Source organism: Rhynchophorus ferrugineus, unplaced genomic scaffold, assembly GCF_030347505.1.
Source record: "Rhynchophorus ferrugineus isolate W39M unplaced genomic scaffold, kcgeb_rfMv2 rfM8, whole genome shotgun sequence".
Lineage (NCBI taxonomy): Eukaryota > Metazoa > Arthropoda > Insecta > Coleoptera > Curculionidae > Rhynchophorus > Rhynchophorus ferrugineus.
The window spans coordinates 19,901,152-19,920,658 of NW_027472587.1; the positions used below are offsets into that span (position 1 = coordinate 19,901,152).

Consider the following 19,507-nt stretch of genomic DNA (forward strand, 5'->3'; position numbering starts at 1 on the left):
TTTTTTTACGCAGGCCTATTCTAATGTTTGGTTTGGCATTTAGATCTTTTAGATAAAATATATTCATATTTTAAATATTTATATCATAATATATTTTGCATTAATTATATAAATCCCTTTATTTATGGCACAATATTAAATATACTGTTGCCTGTAATATTAGGTACATATACGGCCGCCATAATTCAAACTGACAGTTAACGAATAAATTTGTTTATAATTTTCGAATGGTTTCACCTATTAGGTTTAATAATTCTTCGAAAAGTAGAATTTGTCTTCAATTCCATAATCATGTTTTTTTCCACATTTAGATAATTTTACTGTATTAAATATCGGTTTGTCTTAGTGAAGAAGGTTAGGCGGTTACGCGCCTGCTTGAAATTCAAATTGACAGTTGTTTGAATGAGGTTGACGATTTTTTGGTATTGTAACCGCCATTTCCTTAAGTTTTTATTTATGAGGGAATTCAATTAGTTTGTCGTTTTTAAAAAAAGCGAACGATTATCTAAAATGACCAATTCAAGTTTAAGTATATTCCTTGCCAAGGAAGAATCTTATGGCGACCTGAGAAAACGTTTACAGGAGCAGACGGAAGAATGCTTTAAAAAAATCGAAAAGGTACGTCTTGTAATTTTTTGATGGACGTGTTTGTATTTAATAGGCGATTATTTTAGCGAAAAGAGGGATTCACTAAGGCATTGGAAGCTTTCGTTTTGCGGAATACCATCGACAGTGAATACTTAAGTATAAGCAAAGAGTTGGGTAAGTTTTTTGGTGAGTGTAATATCAGAGGGTGATATAGATGTCGTTTTAGTGGAAGCTTTAGGCAAACATAATGGACATGGAAGCACAACCGGTGGAACTAAAAAGAAGACTAATAATAAAAACATTCTTGAGCCAGTATTGGTACGTTTGACTAAAATATTTTATTGCCTGTCTTTTTAAGTATTACATTATTAGATTAAAAGGGAGAAGGTATCCGAAGGGTACCAATCGGCGGTTACAAGTTCTTCAGTTGATTCTGCAATGAGCATATCTGAGGTGAAGGAGAATATCAAAATGGAGAAAGACGACATGCCTGCGCCCACTTATATTCCTCCCAAAAGAAAACTAAAGGGTACCACAGAAGGTACTACAACTAGAGTAACAAGAACTAAAGGAAAGAAAGGTAAGTTCCAAGACTATTCCTCTATGGTGAAGCTTATTACATTATTTCTAGTATTGGAAACAAAAAATTCAAGAGATTCAGATGTGGTTCTTGAACAACCAGCTGTACCCGTCATACATTTATCAGACTCTGACGACTCTGACAGTGGCAAGACGCAAGTACGGGAAACATCCACCAGGAGTACTAGAACAAAAACTAGGAATAACAAAGTTAATGGGGTGGTTGAAGACAAAAGTGATGTGGAGAGTCTTAAAGATAGTCAAGAGCAGAGTAATGGACAGGAAAGCAGTGTCATAAAGGAAACGAGGAGCACCCGAACCAAAACTATAAGGAAAGGTATGTTGGTGGTTTTTTCCTAAGGTTTTTGTGGTGATTGTATGCGTTTTGTTTAGGGAAGAAGGTCGAGGAAGAGGAAATCCCGACAGAAACGAGAAGTACGCGAACGAAAACCCTCAGGAAGGATATCAAGAAAGAAAATGTAGAGACAAACAATGTTGATAATTGCACCGAAGGAAGCACAGGTACACTTAAAACTAACTTCAAGTAGAAATCTAGTGGGCATGTTTGTATTCATTGTTACATGACAACAGAGGAAAAGGAAAAGCTACTGAGTCCAGAGTGATTGGCGATGTATCACATTTTATTGATTGAGAGTCACGTTTTTTTTTTAACATCTAAATATTCTAATTAATGTAGTATTAGTTGTTTTTATCATCTCAACAACACGTTATTTTTGATCGGGTATTTTCGGTAATTTTTGAGTTAAAACTTCTGAATTTTCCTTAATTCAAATCAAATATTAAGTGTTATGTGCATTATCATTTAACAGTTATTATCTTATGTAGCTTCAGAGGAACCTGCTAAACAAGTCGAAGAAACCGAACAACCACCTACTAAAAGTACCCGCACGAAAACCATTAAGAAAGCAGTCGATCAAGATGCGGTAGACGGTACCAACACGACTGTCGCCGAAGCGACCCGATCCACTCGTACCAAGACCCGTAAAGCAGCGGCCGAAGCAAATAACGTTCCCGAAAGCACCACCTCCACCACCGACGGACACTCGAAGAGACCTAGGTCGCGCTCGATGGAGAGTGATCCCGTCGAGAAAGCGCCGAAGAAGAAATCGAAATCGCCGCCTCGCGACACCAACGCCGACGCCGACACCACCTCCAAAACAGAGTACGAGGATGCGGAGTCGAGTTTAGGTAAGGCCAGCGTGATTTTCGTGTGTGTGGCCGATCGAAAATAGTCACCCGATTTCCAGGACCGGCCAAGGGACCGCTTCTGAACGCGACCTACGTTACCGGTGATCAGAAGGTTCCCGCATCGGACTTACCGCCTCAGAACGTCAACGCTAACGCCACCATCATCGTGGAGAAGCCCAAGTTCAACATCTTCAACAAGGAGGCGACAGCCGCCAGTTTTCTGACCGACGACGATTCCAGAGAGGTAAAGGTCTCCACTCGGTCTCGACGAAAATAACTCGTTTATTTGATTGCATGGTTGTTTCAGTTGAAGGCGACGCCCAAGAAGGTCCCGGCCAAGAGCAGCAAGGAGGTGTTCAGTCCGTACGAGAAGACCACGCTGAAGAAGAAGGTGGAGGCGTTCGAGAAACTGCAGACGGTCACCGATATGCCGGTCAAGGCTAACGCGACGCTCAAGACGTCAACCACCCCGTCCGTCAAGGAAAAGGTGCGGTCGCAGGTGACTTGATGCTTTTATTATTGTATTTACTGCGATGTGTTTCAGGCCAAACTGTTTACCCCTTTGGGATCGAAGTTTATGCCAAGCGGAAGCAGCACGTCCAAGCTGTCGAGACTGATCAGTCACCAGCAGACTATCAATAATGATTCCCTGTTAGCGATGAAGGTAATTGTGAAATATGGTAGTAAGAAAGTAATTTATATCTCTATATTTATCAAAAGTTCCAGCCTATTTTTTTTTCATAATTCATAAAATTGATTTTCTTTATTCTTTTTTTATTAGCGTTTTTATTAGTGGTTCAACAAAACAAAATGGGTTGTTCTTGTTTGTTTTTTTTCATACTTTAACATGGTGAGAAAATAATCACCTTTCTGAACATGTTCTTATTTTTTTTATAATTAGTTCAACAAAAAAAAATTTGTTTGAACGCAACACTTGTTTGAAAATGATAACTATTTTTTTAATTAATCTAACATTTTTGTCTACATTTTATCAAACTAGAGTTTTCGAATGATTGGAAAGCAAACGCCGATTATTTTTTCACCTCTAAGTTGATTTGACGATATTTTCCAGAGCGCTCAGAAAGACTCCCGCGACAGACAGAGACGATTGTTGGAACGAGAGCAGGCGCTGAAGAAGAAGGAAGCGATGCTGCTGGCGCAGGCCGAGGCCAAGAGGAAATTGAACGAAGAGAAACAGCTCAAGGCGCAACAACAGAGGAAGGTCTTGGAGGCGGAGAAACAAAAACAATTAGAGGTGAGAATTCGGTTTGTCTAGCATTAGCCGACGTTACTGACGAACGCTGTGGCGTGCAGTTACAGAAACAGAAGGAGGAGAGGCTGCGGCAGAGGGAACTGGAAAGGGAGGAGTACTTGATGAAGCAGAAACTGGAGGCGGAGAAGAAACGGCTGGCGCAGAAGAAGAAGATGCAGGAGATGCAAGCGCAACGCGAGAAAATAGTGGCCGAACAGAATCGGAACCCGCCGACGTACATGACCACCAGGCCGCCGAGGCTGCCCACGGAGGACTGTTACGATTCCGACGATCCGTGTTACAGAACAGTGAAGCCCCCAACTTGGTGTTTGGGTACGAGAGACGACCCTCCGTTGTTCTCCGTTAATCATATGTTTTTTTGTAGATGAGTACTCGAGAATAGCTCAGTTGGCCATGCTTACTGCCGGAGACAAGATCAAAAACACGCTGTTTTGTCGGCACGCCCAGACGCCCGATTTGAAAGAGATCTTCGAAGTGATAGATCCAAATAAACTGAAGAGGTACGACGAGCGTGGCATTGTCCCCTACCTCCGGATTATCAGTAAATACTCTCTGTTTTAGGTCGTCCAGTATACTATGGAGAAAACCGCCTAGGTACACGATGATGGCCGATCTGAACGATACGAAATTCAGCGAGGACGATGAAATCTACGAAAGCGACTGAATTGCTATTGGAGAAGATTGTGTTGAATGTGTTAATGTGCTGTGCCAGAGTGTAAACCCCTTCTCGAGACTCCGGCTGGTTGATTATGTTTTTTATTTTATTTACTGTATTCATATATTATCCACGTTTGTATTTATTTTTAGTAGATGGATGATAATAAAATGGTTACACAAAATTAAGGTTATTTTATGTACTTTTTTGCAAATGTGTCCTATACCTAATTCTGTTTTTTATGGTTTTCATTTGTTTTTACGGCTGCTAGATTTTTTGATCTTTTTTTATTTCAACGAGTCTCTTTTGTTTTTATATTTACAAGTTTTTGAATTTAAATAGGAAATAATTTTTTTTATATATCTGTCGAGGCAGTGTCTAATAACAGTGAAGAAAGTTAAACATTTACTCTGTGTGAGAAGTACACCCGCGCCGTCTAAAAAGGCGGAAGAAAAGAATTTCTTATGCGTTTTTATACTCGTAACTAGGGACTATTTATTCTGTCCTTAAAAATAATCATCAATGTTGTTTTGTCGTCACTCGATTCAATAATCCAGAAAAAATTAACAATACGTTATCATCTAATGAATTCACGGACAAGGAAAATGTTAAACGAAATTTTGATGCAGAAGCGCGATTGATAATAAATACGGATACGTTGCCGTTGTCTATTAATGTCGAGGGCAGGCATCAAAAACATGCTCATCAAAATTTAAAGTTAAATTAATAAGGTACTTTCGATCGGCTATGAATATGAGTGCTTGTCTTTTCCCTATCGTAGTTGTTTTCGCTTTCAACGAGTATACGATTTAAATCAAACGACTACCTGTTGTTTTACGTTTTTATTTCGATGTACAAAATAAATTAAATAAGAAAATCCGAGTTAAATAATACAGCATATAAAAATATATATAAAAAACTTGTAAATGGCATTGGGGTAATGGCTTTTTTACAAATATACATGACCTTACAATAACGTCGCGTTTTTACATAGTCTCGTTTAGGAATGGAGTGGTAATAGATACAATAAATAGGAAGGCCTAAGATCAGCCTTGGTCACAACTTCGTCTCGTGCCTGAAGGGTCTCCTCAACGGTCTGACCACCGTCGGCGGCGGTGGATTGCTATCAGACTCGTCGTCCGCGCTGTCCACGTCGCCGTCGCTACTGTTCGTGGACGCCACGGTCTGGATGGGTCGACCCGTTCTCTGCCTGAAAAACAAAAAAAACGGGAACCTTAGACGCACGGACGGAGCGATAACGGAGCGACCGCCTACCTCCTGTAGTACTTGAACTCTCTAGGTAACGTGTAGGAGCGGGGGAGGGAGACCTGACTCTCCAGGTCCGACCCCACGGAGTGGTGAGAAACAGCCGCGTTTCCCGCGGCCATCTCGCTGGGTTCGGCTGGCTGTTGCGCGTTCGACACGCTGTTCCCGCTCACGCAGTCGCAATACAAGTACCGCGGCGTTAACAACAGTTCCGGTGTCCTGGAAACAATAACGGCATATAATCCTCGCTCTATTTAATATAGGAGATTGATTCTCCAATTGGAAATACATAAAATTAGTCTCAAAGTAGCAATGAATTCGCGTCATCCAGGTGTATAAGGATTGTCGACAGTAACACCCTTCAATTTGGATCAAGAACTCCCATCAGACACACAGAAGGAGAAATTGACAAATGATGGAATTGTGAACTAGTGTTACATTGGAAATTAATAACATTAACTTTCTGGATGTAGGATTATGATTCAATGTTAGCAATAAGACAGGACGATGAGAGTGGAAACAACTAAGGGTGCATATAACTAATATGGGCTTTATCCGCATTGCTTAGAATATACATGAGCTTTTGGTTAACATATAGGAGGATAGAATGAATACTAACTGTTACGCAGATATGGCAAATGAATTAAGGAGAATGCAGTGATTAAACTTAATTTTACCAAAAAAGATGTGCACAGGTAGTAACAGAAGAAATCAACGAGAAATAAAGTGATATCAGAATGATTTGATAAGAAAATACAGCAGATTTCAAATGAAAGAAAAACACATTACTTGGATATACAATTGTTAATTAGGTGAATTAGGCCTCTAGGGGGGGATCTAAGTATCAAGTAAATGTAATAAAGCAACTCTAAACTACAACGCCAGAGATAAATGCGACGCTTTGATGTCATACATTGAGATGACATTAGTTCACTGCTACTTTGGATAGGCTTTAGTTATTCTTTGGTCTTATTTTGGTTCTCTAGGGTTGTTTTTTTTTGTAAAAAAAAATAAACCTTAACAAAAAAGCGCGTATTAACCTTTTCCCGCATTCTCTTACCTATTCCTGGGCGCTCGCGGCGGCGGCCTCCGGTTCAAGTTCACGCCGTAACTGGCCAGGTTATTGAGCGAGGCCAGGCTCAACAGCTGCGGCTCGAGGTGCTTCTTGGCGCGCGGTATCGGCTGGCGATCGTCGAAGTCCGCGCCCTCCGGCCCCACCAGCTTGCCCTGCTTGATCTCCTCCTCGATGATCTTCAGCTCGGCCAGCTGTTTCTGCTTCTTCTCCTGCAGCTTCTGGTGGATGTTCACCCTGGAGCCGACGCTGCTGCCTAAACATTCTGAACAATCAGTAAAAAACGATCGAATTTCCGGTGAAGGGTGACTCTACCAACCTTCGTTCTCACTACTCGAGGGCAGCGGTCTCCGCCAGAAGGGCACCGCGACCGGTCCCAGCGCCGTCCCGTTCGAGGGCGGAGGCACGAACGTGGTGGGTTTCTTCTTCTTCCGGTAAAGGGCGGACGCGTTCGCCGGCCCCGTGCAGGCGCCGAAGCGGCAGTTGAACACCCCGCCGGGGGGTCCAGCGGACGTAACGGCCGGTTTCTCCACCAGACGGCGCACGTGGAAGAACCGGTAGTATAGCAGCATGAACCCGATGCCCAGGAAGAACAGCGCCACCGTCAGAATAGGTACTGCAAAATTAAAACTTGCGTTGGCAACTATCGACTGAAAATAGTAGTTACTATTTCAGTCAAATGCCCACTTCCATTGTTTTCCGATTTCGCGATAACAGGCGCAGATGTAGTACAAGGTAGTACGAGGGAAAAGATAATTGGGTGACTGTGCTGTACAGATCAGTTCATTTTAAATAATTTTAAATTGGCAAGCGGTAGTGCGAAACAAAGAACGAAATAATGACCCCAAATATATTTAATCGTATTTTTATATTCGGAAAGTAGCAATCACATAATATAATAAAAGTAATTGGTTTATTTCTATTTCATTCCAATATGTGCTTAGTAATTTTTTTTCAACCGCGCCATAAGTGTGACGGAGATGTACATATTTGTTTTCGAACTTTCTTTGGGAAAGAAAAGGAAATAGATAATTCCTGTAATTTATTACCTTCAAAATAACAGTTTCTAAATATTTGTATGGTATATTCTCAATCGATCTTTACCAACCACTTAGCCATCGCACCCTTTTTAAATACAATTATAATTTTATTTATCGTTAATATAAAAATATTTTATTATTATGATTATGATTCGTCGAAATCTGAATGAACGAAGTTTTGACATTTAAAGTGCTTGAATAAACATCGAGATACTTAGAAAATCGAAAAAGTCAATCAAAATGTTGTTCTTTTTATCTTATTACATTAATGAATAATCTTGAAAAATAGGGTTCCAAAATGCAGCCATATTAATATACAATATATTGTTATCTAAAATCATATTACAAACAAAACCGTATACATCTAGGTAAGCATAAAAGCTACATATTACTTTCAAAATTACACCAAGGGTGGCAACGCCAGAACCTTAAAAATCAGTCGAATGAATCTAGTAGGTCCTAAATTAGTAAAAGAAAGTACATGACTGAAACAGTAATAAAACCAGTGGGACCGCAAATAGCGACTGAAATAGTCGATAGTAAAAAATACTAAATTACTAAACACTAATTACAAGTTCGGTGCTCGCGGTGACTTACCCAACTCCCAGTGTTTGAATCGGAAATTCCATATGGCCGCCACCCAGGCTCCCACCAAAAGACAATTCTCCAACAACATCACGACGTAGAAAATTGTCATTGTCCTACCGTGCGGCTTGCCCTGCAGATTAACGTAGGCCAGCACATAAATGGCGGCCATGAGGGCGCACAGTCCCAATTTCCGCCCTCGCTGTCCGTGGAAGGGGCTTCGCGGGCTCAATAACCATAAGAACATACAGGCCCAGTGTAACCCCAACACCTACAAAGCAAATTTATGACTTCCCTTCATCTATCAGTGCAAGTTTACATGGTACTCACCAAAAAAATCCAGCCATGATACACAGCCGTGTAGGCTGATAATGCCAGGGCTCTGGAGGTTACAGTACCAGCCCGCCACAGCAGCTGCGACACAACTCCCAACCACGTCAACACTAACCTATCTACACTTTGTACATGTTTACTAAATGATGCCAGTGCCCAGCATACTGAGAACAATGATAGCGAGGCTGACACTGTCACTAGATCAGAAGGCACTCCATGTGATTTCGATGTATCTATAAACATCAGCATTTCCTTGAAATATTACCCATTCACAGGGATCGGAGAAAACTTACTTGGCAATAGGCTCAGCTGCAACAATAACATAGGGGCAGCCTGAAGAAATCCGTGGACCAGTCTTAATATACAGAGATCTCGTACTTCTCTCTTAACAGTGGATAATTGAACAGGTACTAAAAGACGGGCGTAGCGCCATAACACTCCCATTTGCAAACAGTGCAAACCCATCACAACGATTTTAGAACATTCGGAGGAATTTTTGGATAAATACCTAAAAAACACATTATTAATAGTCGTATACGGTGCAAAAATATCGGCTGATAATTACCATTTCAGAGACAAAATTTGCGAGATTAACATCGTGATAATAATCGCGCTGAGACACTGTACAAACAGCAGGGTGAGTCCGTGCTCATACAGGGCATAAACCACCAAAAAATCGAATACCAGATCGCAGAAGTAAGCAGCTAGCGACACTACGTTGAATAGCAGATCGCATAGCGGCAAAAATTCTGCCATGACTCCAGGTAAATCATCTCATTCTAAAATCACAACGAATTAACTCCATATATTTGGCTTTCTATTTTCGTTTTGCACACCTTCAAACACATTTTACTAATATAAAGATGTTTTACAAGTACAATAAAATAACTAGGGTTATATCAAACAAAACCCAGGTAGGTAAATCTATCGCCTAATCTAAGATATTAGTTACTACATTCCTTAAAGTTAAAAAATCCGATTAGTTTACATACTTGCTTTTCAGTACTTCTCTGGGCGATTGCCCGCATTCCTAACCTCCTTTCATTTTTATTTGGTATTTATATGGCGCCCTTTACACCTTGACGATAATAATAAAGTCACCGTTACTCACTATACATTTCAAAATCTAACGCACATTTTACACGTAAATCATAAAATTTTACGAAAATACCGTAAATTTTCGAAAAACTAAAAATATTTTAAAGAGCTGCTGTGGCGCAAGGTTTTTAACTGTCAAAGTCAAAGTGTGTCTATGGATTACACATACATTCCTTAAATATTATATTAAAAATATTTGAGATTATTGGATGGGGATTAAATTAAATTTTACAGGGCTTCCTAGAATTGCAAATCAAAATACATTATGTGTACTGAATGAAATACAGAAGTGGAAATTCAATAATAAACATAAATTTAGTATGCTTTAGGCGCTCTCAGGAATGTTATTGTATTCTGTCCTTTTCTCCGTTGTTTAGATGTCATTTTTAAAACTAGTTTTGAAAGTATTTCAAATAACAGAATGGACATAAAAGCGATATTAAAAAGGAAAATTAAAAAACTGGACGGTGGGGAAATAATAAATGTCGTAAAGTTTGTAATATGGTAAGATGTTTTTTTTTAGATGAAAATGCTGTAACTAGCGATGAATCAATTAAAATAGAAGATGAAATATTTCAAGATCTACTAGCTAAATGGGGAAAGGGTACTAAGAAAAATAAAGACATCCCTAAATTTTTTAGTAAGATCCCTAACGAGACAGAACCGTTAAGGCAAAAATTACGAGAGGAGAGTCGTTCAAACCTTTTGAAAAGAAAAAGCTTACCACTGCTAGATAGAAATGAATTAAATGATTTATGGATTCTTTTGGATCAGCATCAAACCTCATCAGAAGAACAACTGATATCATACAACGATTTTCAAGTGGGTGAGACTACTACCCTACTGATTGAAACTTCCTGAAACATTTTTGTGTGTTATAGAAAGTCGCACAGTTAGCAGGACCAAAAGTGAAACCATATTTTAGATCATGCATGTTTGCTAAGCTTCAACAGGGTGATCCACAGGGTAGGGTGTCGATAATTTCCTTGTTTAATTATGTCATGAGGAAGGTGTGGCTTGATCAAACTAGAGTAGGATTATCAGTTTATGATAGTAACGGTCAAGGTAAGTTTAGTGATATAAATTGTTAGCTATGTTGAACAGAAATAAGGAAACTTATTATAGGATATTTAACAGAGACAGAGCTTGAAAATTACATTACTGATTTGTTGCCTACTCTGTGTCAGCTGGATGGTTTGGAAAAATCATTCCATAGTTTTTATGTATGCACTGCCGTTAGAAAGTTTCTATTTTTCTTAGATGTTGTTAGAGCAAATAGGGTGAGTTTGTGCTTAGTCATGATCTATGTTTTATCTCTACAGGCTCATTTTTATATTCCAGGTAAGAATCCTAGATATTCTGGCATGTTCTTTTTTAGATGATTTGTTGGAGCTAAGAGATGAGGACTTAAGTAAAGATTTGCAAGAACAGAATTGGTTCAGTGCCCCATCCGCTCTTAGGATATATGGTAATGTTTGTTCGTCTGTTGCGTTGAAAATCGATTTCAACCTGGATGTTTCCAGGTCACTACTTAAATTTGGATCGAGATCACAATGGCATGTTGAGCAAGTCCGAACTATCCGGCTATGGGTCTGGAACTTTGACGCAACCATTTTTGGACAGGGTGTTCCAGACTTGCCTGACATACGGCGGAGAGATGGACTACAAAACCTATTTGGATCTGGTGCTGGCCTTGGAGAATCGCTCCGAACCTCAAGCCCTAACGTTTCTGTTCAAGATCTTGGATATAAAGGGTTGCGGATATCTGGACGCCTTCACCCTGAACTATTTTTTTCGGTGAGTAGCACTGCTGTTTAGTTAACAGAGCCATCGCAACCAAAAGTGTTTAGAGCCATACAAGAACAGATCAAGTTGAACGGGTCCGACCAGTCGGTGTCTTTTCATGACGTGAAGGACGAGCTGTTCGATATGGTACGACCGAAACACCCGGAAAAAATCACTTTGGCCGATCTGATAGCCTGTGGACAAGGCGACACCTTCGTCAGTATTTTGATAGAGTTCCACGGTTTCTGGGCGTATGAGCATCGCGAGGCTATCTCCTCCGAGCCACAAGACTCTATTTAGGATTTGATGTCATTTTCGCATGTGATTATTTAATATATTTGTTTTTTTATATTGTAGTTTTATTCGCTTTGATTTAATTGTCAACCAGATATAGACTTGATGGACGAACATGAATTTTTTTAAATTGTTGGAAATATAAATAATTGGGTGGCGGCGCCTATACATCACTATCTCTCATGTGTATATATAGTTGCATAAATAAATGTTAGAATATATGCCTCGAAATATAAAATTATATGAATTACGTATTACAGCCACCCGGGAGGGATGAATATCCCGCCATCTTGTGTTGTGGCTTTAAGCGAGTTATTTGTAAAGTACAAATACAGAGCGAGTCAGTGTTTTAATTGTCCTCGCCTTCACCAAATTGCCAAAAAAGGCCAGTTAGCTATCGAAAAGAACGCGGGAGGTACAAAACGATGTCACGAAACAATTTAGAGTTATCGATGAAAACAAATGAAATTAATCATGGCCCGCTTCTCCAAAATGACGGCCGGGTTTCGATCGGGAGAGATAAAAGAGACACGGTTTAGAAAATCATGCAAAGTATGTTTATATTACTTATGCGATATATCATGTAAAATACTTTATGCAAAAAAATCATACAAAAATATATTAGCTATAAAAAATAAACGGTTATACAAAAAAATGGCCTTCATATATTGTACTCTCAGGGGGTGGGGGTTCTATACTTATTACCTAATATAACAAAAATATGTACAATAAAAAAAATATATATATATATAAAAAAAAACGTGATGAACTTGTCCCGGCTCACTTGCAGCGCACCGGTCAAAACTTAATACTGACTAAACGTAGTAGATGAGGAAATTGGGCGTCTTGAAGTATTTCTCGGCGAACGCCCCGCCATCCTCGGTGGGCGAGGTGAACGCGATGTCCTCGTCGGACAGCACGTGGCCGAACACGAAGTTCGCCTTGACGCAGTTGAGGAGGGCGGTGGCCACGCCCCGCCTCCGATGGTTCTTCGCTACCCAGATGTGCGATATGCCGCACCTGATCGGGTAGGTCTCCTCCGAACAGACGGCCACGTTGTTGATGGTGCTCAGCATCCGGTGGCCGGGCTCCCTGGGTACGGTGGCGGCCACGCAGCCGGCTATGGTGCGGTTCTTGACGTAGAGGAACACCTGCGAAGAATAAGTAGCGTCTAGTTCTGGAGACTCCCTAATTTTGCGCCGTTGCCATTTGCAGGCGATCGAGACGTAGGACCCGAGAAATTACAGCGGCCAATTTAATTCTGACCCTGACAAGAGCTCTGCTTTGTTAGGTTCATATTTTGATTATACAATAGAAAAATCGTGTGAATATTGTCAAAAAGTTTTTGTAACAACTCGAACAGACAGACACATGAGGAATTTTCATCCAGGGACGTATATATTCAATTTTGCTAATTGTATTCAACTCTACACTATAGTCATTACATTTTAGGCATAGTTGACCTGTGAAAGTCAAAGTACAGATAAATATGACTCTATGTCTCAGCTCGTTGATAATATAGAATCATTGAACAACATTGAGCGGCTTATTTTTGTTTCAATTCAAGTATAAGATGGAATATGTTATTTAAAGACAATTTCAGTAAATGAAGAACATGTAAAAAAACGTAATTTCATTATTTAGTTATCTTTTAGAGTATTCTATTTTTTGAGATTATATTGAAAGATTTTGTTTTTAATTGCTTTTTAATTACCATTCCGATTATATTCTGTTTAACGTATCCTCACCTGCGACTCGGAGATGTCGTGTTCCATCTCGTAGCAGCCCAGGTCGCGCTTCACCACATCCATCAGCTCGTTGACCTTCTTCAGCCAGATCTTGGAGTCGGTGGGCAGCACGCGGATGATGCGCCCGTCCTGCTTGAAGTCGGCGACGACGTGCTCGTTCTTCCAGCCCTTCGGAACGACGTTAGGATTAGTTGGGCGCGTGCGACGAACACCCGGTGGTATCAACTTACGGAGAACCGCAGCACGTGACTGGAGTTGTGGTAGTTCATGTGTTCGATTTCGTCGCCAGGGTCGCCCATATGGTAGACGATGTTGCACTCGCTGCAGTAGGTGTAGCCGAATTTCTTTTGACCGGCGTCCAGGAGCATCTGGTCGGAGGATAAACCTAGAAACACAACAATAACCCAACTGAATTTTCGATATAGTCATCCTAGAAGCGAACGGACTAGCAAAAAAACAAAGGTGGCATTTCCCAACAGAAACAAAAATATATAAAACATAAAAACATAAAATATGGAGAAAAAATGAGTTGAAACGACATTGAGCGAAAATATAACAAGAAAACAACAAAACCCATATATTAACAAACAAGAGAATAGACTGGGAAGGAGTTGCCGAAACATCAAACAATCTAATGTCCAACAAGCAACAATACAATTGAAGGGATTCATATATCATAGTATAAATACATCAAGAAAATGAAGGCTACCAAAAGAACGTCAACAAAATAAAGCATCTGAAAATAAAAATATTTTAACGATATAATCCAAAAGGAAATACTGGATATTAAAAACAAATCCATAGATAGGCAAAATCTAACAGGTGACAAGGAAACGGATTATTTGCTCTGGAAGGCCACTACCTCTCTCTAGCTCTGACCATTTAGAAAAAAAAAACCTTCAAACCACACGAAAGTATGTTGTGTATAATTTGCCGGACATAGAATGTGAATACTATGATTCTATGATTGACTATGAAAATACTATGATTCAATTAGTCACACCGAAAGAAAGTTGAATGAAGTTGAGTGAAGAAGTTGATATTAATGTTAAGAAATCGTCAGGCTATGATTTGAAACAGTACAACTGCTGCAAAAACTAATAAGGGCCAATTTCGACTAAAACAGATGTTTAGAAAATGTCTGAAATGATCATTATACCAAAACCTCACCAAGTGAAATAAAACTCCACTGCTACCAGGTATATATATATGGTATTTGAACTCCTGTTGAAAAGTATAAAACCGTTTATAGACAGAAAAAACCTAACCGCCTTATTCAAGCTACAAAAAATGTTACACAAACAACACATTTAGTTAGTAAAATCTTACATTACAGCCAGAATGATTACAGTCAAACAAGAGGAAGCCTATGTTACAATAAAAGAAGCTAAAGCAGGTGTACCACAAGGACGTGTATTCGGACCAATTCTTTACCTACTTCTATGCTTGAGACACAATTGATATCACAATTCATATACTGATGATTCTGCGATTCTTGCTGTCGGAGACAACGGCGAAGAAACGACACCAAACTTACAAAGGCAAGTAACAATATAAATAATTGGATCCAAACCTGGAAAATAAAAATTAAGTAAAGTAAATCTATATATGCGAAGTCCACGTATAATCAGACTGCACAGTCACCAATAACAATAAATAATACTATCATTCCATATAGTAACAACGAAAAGTATCTCTATCGCTAAGTAACATTTAAGAAAGAAAAGGAAAGAACTGAAGTTCAAATATAGGAAAATGTATTGGTTATTTGGAACAAAATCATGATTACCAGGTACATAATAAATGGTTTTTATACAAGATATTCTGCAAGAAGTAATATAAATACGACAAAAATTATCCGGAACAAAATCCCGAGGTGTATTGTAGATGTATCCAGATACCATAGGACTTATTACTTACACCGAGACACCTCCAGATATGGCTCAAGTCAACTTGGATAACAGTAGAAGAAAGTAATGAAAAAAGCAGTGTTATATGTATCCATTATTATACCAGAGACTAAGGTGAGGCCGATAGGTCCTCCTAGATAAATACTTAAATTTAACAATGCAATACATAAATTTAAACACAAAAAGTGCTTCAACTTACCCTTGAATCGCTTCACGTTGCGTTTTAATTCGCTTCTTTCCCTCTTCTCACCTCTACCCTGAGGCGTCCTGACACCACCACCGTAAAATATGGGATACAGCTTGCCCTGCTGGGTGGCGTCCTGCGATGTTCCCGCCGGGCTCGACATGCTGTTGAGGATGGTCGTCAAGTTCCTCGCCTTCTTCGGACTATCTAGAGCCAAACCAGATGTAACGTCGCACATTTGCGAAATTGGGGACAGGATCATATTGGCGACGTTTTCCGAGGGCACCTGAGTGCATTGGATGGACGGAGAATCGTGAGCTACCGCAGACACCAGCCGGTGGTCGATATCGACCGCGGAACGACCTGTCTCGTTGTCCAACGCATCCAGAATGCCCTCGATATTTGGTCGCGCTTGCGTGTCGTCGTCCTGGAAGTCACTGTTGTCGAACCCGACCCTGTTTTCGATGCTGGTCAGCACCGACGAGATATTACCCTCTTCTATCCCTTGATTAACAGTCTTTGAATACTTCCCGTCGACCGCGAAAGATTCCTTTTGAGCATCCTCCACCGAACAAACATTCTCCTTATCATCACGAGACAGCGTTTCCTTAGACTTAGTCGTTTGAGATATGGCACATTGTTGATGAGATTCTTTATCGACCTCTGGTCTATTAATAAGCCTCTCAGTCAGCGGCTTCTTCTTCAGTTCAGATAAATCTTGAATGTACTCGGCTAGAGCGTCGCCCACTCCCAAAAAGTTCCTGGTCGCCTTCTGAATGTTCCTCCTCAACACCTTCTGTTTGGGTTTACGTATCTTATGTCCCACTCCGTTGTTTATCTGGCCGTATTTCCTACCGGCCCGATGACTGGTCTTCACGGACGGCGACTTCACTAGCTTTCTAAGACTGCTCTCTCGTTTCAGATTGATCTTTTCCAGCATATCCTCCTGATTCTTCGAATAGAACGATTTGGTCGATAATGAAATGTCCTCTGAACACTTTGGGGGGAACAGGGCCGTTCTGACCTTAGAATTCTTGACGTCCTGCTTCGTTTTCTCCGATTCTGGAGAGTCTTCCAGCAAGTTCTTCCGTTTCGCACTTTTCGACTGCTCCATCAAGATTTTCTGTTCCTTCTGGAGCACGTTATTGGATTTGGTCGACGTGTCGTGGGGGGTCTTCCAGTTGTGAGAAGGCGACAGTTTTTTCGGCGTCTCTTTGATTATTACGCTGCTGGAGGTAGACTGACTCGAGGTCGCAGGTGATGTTTCCTCAAACGGGTCAACGGCAGTGGGTGTATGGCAATTGTCTTGAACTATACCTACGATGTCATAGTCTAATATGTTACTGGTGTTTTCAGTCTCGCAGTCCGAATCGGAACCCAGCGGGCTTATATGGCCCAGTTCCGAATCTACATCGAAACCCTCGGTAGGGAATAGTTTACGTCGCCGTTCGGCGATGAACGGCGAATGGTCATGGCACCATGAGATTCGATCCCTCCTGGAAGTTGTAGTCATTGTTGTCAAAGTCAGTTCTAAAAAAGATCGTCTTTATAACATCACCAGTGTCCTAAACGTAAATAAACAGAAATCATGCGAGACAATATAAAACAAGAAACAAAAATATATCTCGGTAATACCTGAAGAAACTTTAACTATACCCAACAAGTCAGACCACCACCGTTACATAAAGCAATAAAACTAGCACTAACCGTTAAAAATGAAGAAACATAGTAACAGATTTTGTCATTCAATCATCTGTTCGCTCCCTTTTTCTGGCGCGAACGTCAAATATGACAGATGTACTGAAACTGACTGAAACAAATGAAAGATGTCTTAATCATTTTAAATTTTAATACTTCAAGTAGTGATGTCGAAAAAAACTTAGATATAAACAACTATCGACAGTTGTAAATGAGAGTATCGAACTTTTTTTGCCAAGATTTTAATATCGGTATTCATGAGATGAACTTTGGATTGTCTGGTTTGGTTGACATTTTGAGCTCTACGATATATTGATATTTTTCTTCGCGAGCGACACTCTTAGCTTCAAGTCACCAAAATCTTATATGTATTATTAAGTCTCAAAAAAATACCAAGAAGAAGAATTCCTCTTTAATATGTAAATAAATACATTTGAGAAGAAAATAGATGACTTAACCTGTACTTGAGCCGCATTTTAATAATATCCAATTGCTGTAGAAAAAATAAAATCGAGATAGAATATTAACAATGGCTAGTACTTTGTTGTCGGTATTTCGAAATTCATCACAGACTGTAGGTCGTCTTAATAAACTTAGTTCGTGTTTTTTTAACATAAAAAGTAAGAGTCTTTCTTATATAACATTTTAATAATTTTATATATATATATATATATTTATACACATAATTTTATAGATGTCAGATCTATTTACGCAAAGTCTACTTTGGGCCTGGACACTTTTGAAGAACACAGAGTAAAGACAAAAAGTCATATGACGAGTATATCAGAAAAATTCAAGGAAAAAATGTCGGAGTATGCTGGAGAAGATTCCAAAAACATGATTTTCACTGAAGACTTGAAAAACATGATCCACATCACCGATAATGACAAAGATATTGATTTGGTTGTAAGGATGTTGAAAAGGTAGAGTTGGAAGTCGAAGTTGTTTGCCATCTATTGATTTGGTTTCTAGGTACAATGCCCAAAACAAATCCTTGAGGTTTGGTAATTATGTTTTTGGTCCTGTTGTTATGAGAATGTTTTATGTGCATAATAAGGCTGATCTGGCTCTGGAGGTATTTACTAATTACAAGTGATGATATAACATATTTTTAAAAATTGTTTTAGTGCTTTAAATCTGAAGAGTTATCGGGCATTTTTGACCAATATATTACATACCAAATATTACTGGATTTGTTGTATGAAAATCAGAAGTACGATGAGGTTCTAGAGGTTACTGAAATAATTAAAACTAAACAATTTGATGGAACCAAATTTCCAAGAAACGTTGTGGTTCTTGCTTTGGCTGCATGCTACAAACTGGTAATTTGCTCTTGGTGTGTTCGTTTGCACCTGCTTGTATTATATTATCTTGTAGAATTCCAAAGAGTCCTTAGAATACACCCTGAAGCTGTGGTGTGAACTAAATAACGTCGGGCATTTACCAATGCGAAGGGCAGCTACATTCGCTTCGGCGTTGGCCTTGAACCAAGGCAAACCCGAGGTGGCTTTGGAAATAGTCAGTTTGTGTAAGAATCAGAACTACACCACCGTCAGAAATCTCAAGGTAGCCGCTCTGTGCGAACTGGGCAGGTTTGATGACATTATCACAATAATAAAGACGATGTTGAGCAATGATGCTCCAAAAAGTAATTTTCTTAATATCCTTTTGATGCTCTATTAATAGTTCTACCTGTAGATAGCCTACAGACCTTCAATAGAAATGTATTGGATAAAGTGAAGAGTGCAGTTGAAAATCTGGAAGACCCGGAAATAACTCTAGACTTTAACAGGCTGTACGAAACCTTGGTGAAAGAGAATCACATCTCGGACGACGTAAGTGGAGGGCAATTCCTATGTTTCTCATGTATGATTTATCGTTTGCGTTTTTCAGACGCTGGACGAGCAACTTTGCTCCGAAATTCAAATGCCGCCAAAATTGCCGTCTGGCGAGAGATATCAGAGCGGATCGTTTCAAGATAGGAGGGAGGGCTGGAATCAGAGAAGACCCTCAAGGAGGCCGGGTTTAGTTGATCTCATATAGGATATGTAATGTTGTTAATTCCGAATAAATATTTTTAACAAAGACATTATTTTATTTAACATTCTAAAAATTTCCAGATAGGAAAAGTATGAAACTTTTATTTATTTTGCAATTATAAATAAATATTGTCTTACCTTCCAATCGATT

General features: G+C 39.6%; 5 protein-coding genes across 10 annotated transcripts; 3 read left to right on the plus strand and 2 right to left on the minus strand.

The window, feature by feature from the left end:
• The first annotated feature begins 71 nt into the window (after positions 1–71).
• On the plus strand, positions 72–4,488 carry LOC143201357 (uncharacterized). Of its 2 annotated transcripts, none has more exons than XM_076412359.1 (14): positions 72–618; positions 675–762; positions 815–906; positions 961–1,168; positions 1,220–1,504; positions 1,561–1,689; positions 2,014–2,376; positions 2,436–2,620; positions 2,684–2,863; positions 2,921–3,040; positions 3,449–3,631; positions 3,691–3,961; positions 4,014–4,149; positions 4,211–4,488. In XM_076412359.1, exons 1-14 carry the CDS (start codon positions 511–513, stop codon positions 4,311–4,313), a joined length of 2,451 nt encoding a protein of 816 aa, XP_076268474.1. In that variant the 5' UTR covers positions 72–510; the 3' UTR covers positions 4,314–4,488. The 2 variants fall into 2 exon arrangements, with proteins under 2 accessions (XP_076268474.1, XP_076268473.1); XM_076412358.1 differs by having other exon boundaries at positions 140–618; positions 2,436–2,626.
• A 643-nt stretch (positions 4,489–5,131) lies between these two features.
• On the minus strand, positions 5,132–9,847 carry LOC143201368 (XK-related protein 6). Of its 3 annotated transcripts, none has more exons than XM_076412380.1 (9): positions 9,593–9,847; positions 9,166–9,379; positions 8,894–9,108; positions 8,598–8,833; positions 8,280–8,538; positions 6,962–7,258; positions 6,631–6,898; positions 5,580–5,789; positions 5,132–5,514 (listed from the first exon to the last, which is right to left on the minus strand). In XM_076412380.1, exons 2-9 carry the CDS (start codon positions 9,354–9,356, stop codon positions 5,361–5,363), a joined length of 1,830 nt encoding a protein of 609 aa, XP_076268495.1. In that variant the 5' UTR covers positions 9,357–9,379; positions 9,593–9,847; the 3' UTR covers positions 5,132–5,360. The 3 variants fall into 3 exon arrangements, with proteins under 3 accessions (XP_076268495.1, XP_076268493.1, XP_076268494.1); XM_076412378.1 differs by having other exon boundaries at positions 6,631–6,907; XM_076412379.1 differs by lacking the exon at positions 9,593–9,847 and adding an exon at positions 9,437–9,577 and having other exon boundaries at positions 6,631–6,907.
• On the plus strand, positions 9,836–11,832 carry LOC143201369 (serine/threonine-protein phosphatase 2A regulatory subunit B'' subunit gamma). Its single transcript, XM_076412381.1, has 7 exons — positions 9,836–10,165; positions 10,222–10,520; positions 10,580–10,763; positions 10,824–10,978; positions 11,040–11,166; positions 11,222–11,495; positions 11,549–11,832. The coding sequence occupies exons 1-7, from the start codon at positions 10,120–10,122 to the stop codon at positions 11,781–11,783; spliced, it is 1,320 nt and encodes a 439-aa protein (XP_076268496.1). The 5' UTR covers positions 9,836–10,119; the 3' UTR covers positions 11,784–11,832.
• Positions 11,833–12,311: 479 nt separating this feature from the next.
• Positions 12,312–17,448, minus strand: eco (Establishment of cohesion). 3 transcript variants are annotated; one of them, XM_076411864.1, is made up of 5 exons: positions 17,327–17,448; positions 15,635–17,149; positions 13,756–13,910; positions 13,526–13,693; positions 12,312–12,928 (listed from the first exon to the last, which is right to left on the minus strand). In XM_076411864.1, exons 2-5 carry the CDS (start codon positions 17,130–17,132, stop codon positions 12,593–12,595), a joined length of 2,157 nt encoding a protein of 718 aa, XP_076267979.1. In that variant the 5' UTR covers positions 17,133–17,149; positions 17,327–17,448; the 3' UTR covers positions 12,312–12,592. The 3 variants fall into 3 exon arrangements, with proteins under 3 accessions (XP_076267979.1, XP_076267980.1, XP_076267981.1); XM_076411865.1 differs by having other exon boundaries at positions 17,255–17,396; XM_076411866.1 differs by having other exon boundaries at positions 15,635–17,184; positions 17,255–17,396.
• A 305-nt stretch (positions 17,449–17,753) lies between these two features.
• On the plus strand, positions 17,754–19,402 carry LOC143201022 (pentatricopeptide repeat-containing protein 2, mitochondrial). The gene is made up of 7 exons (XM_076411868.1): positions 17,754–17,937; positions 18,012–18,240; positions 18,290–18,392; positions 18,445–18,639; positions 18,695–18,965; positions 19,016–19,152; positions 19,211–19,402. The coding sequence occupies exons 1-7, from the start codon at positions 17,847–17,849 to the stop codon at positions 19,358–19,360; spliced, it is 1,176 nt and encodes a 391-aa protein (XP_076267983.1). The 5' UTR covers positions 17,754–17,846; the 3' UTR covers positions 19,361–19,402.
• The last annotated feature ends 105 nt before the right edge of the window (positions 19,403–19,507 follow it).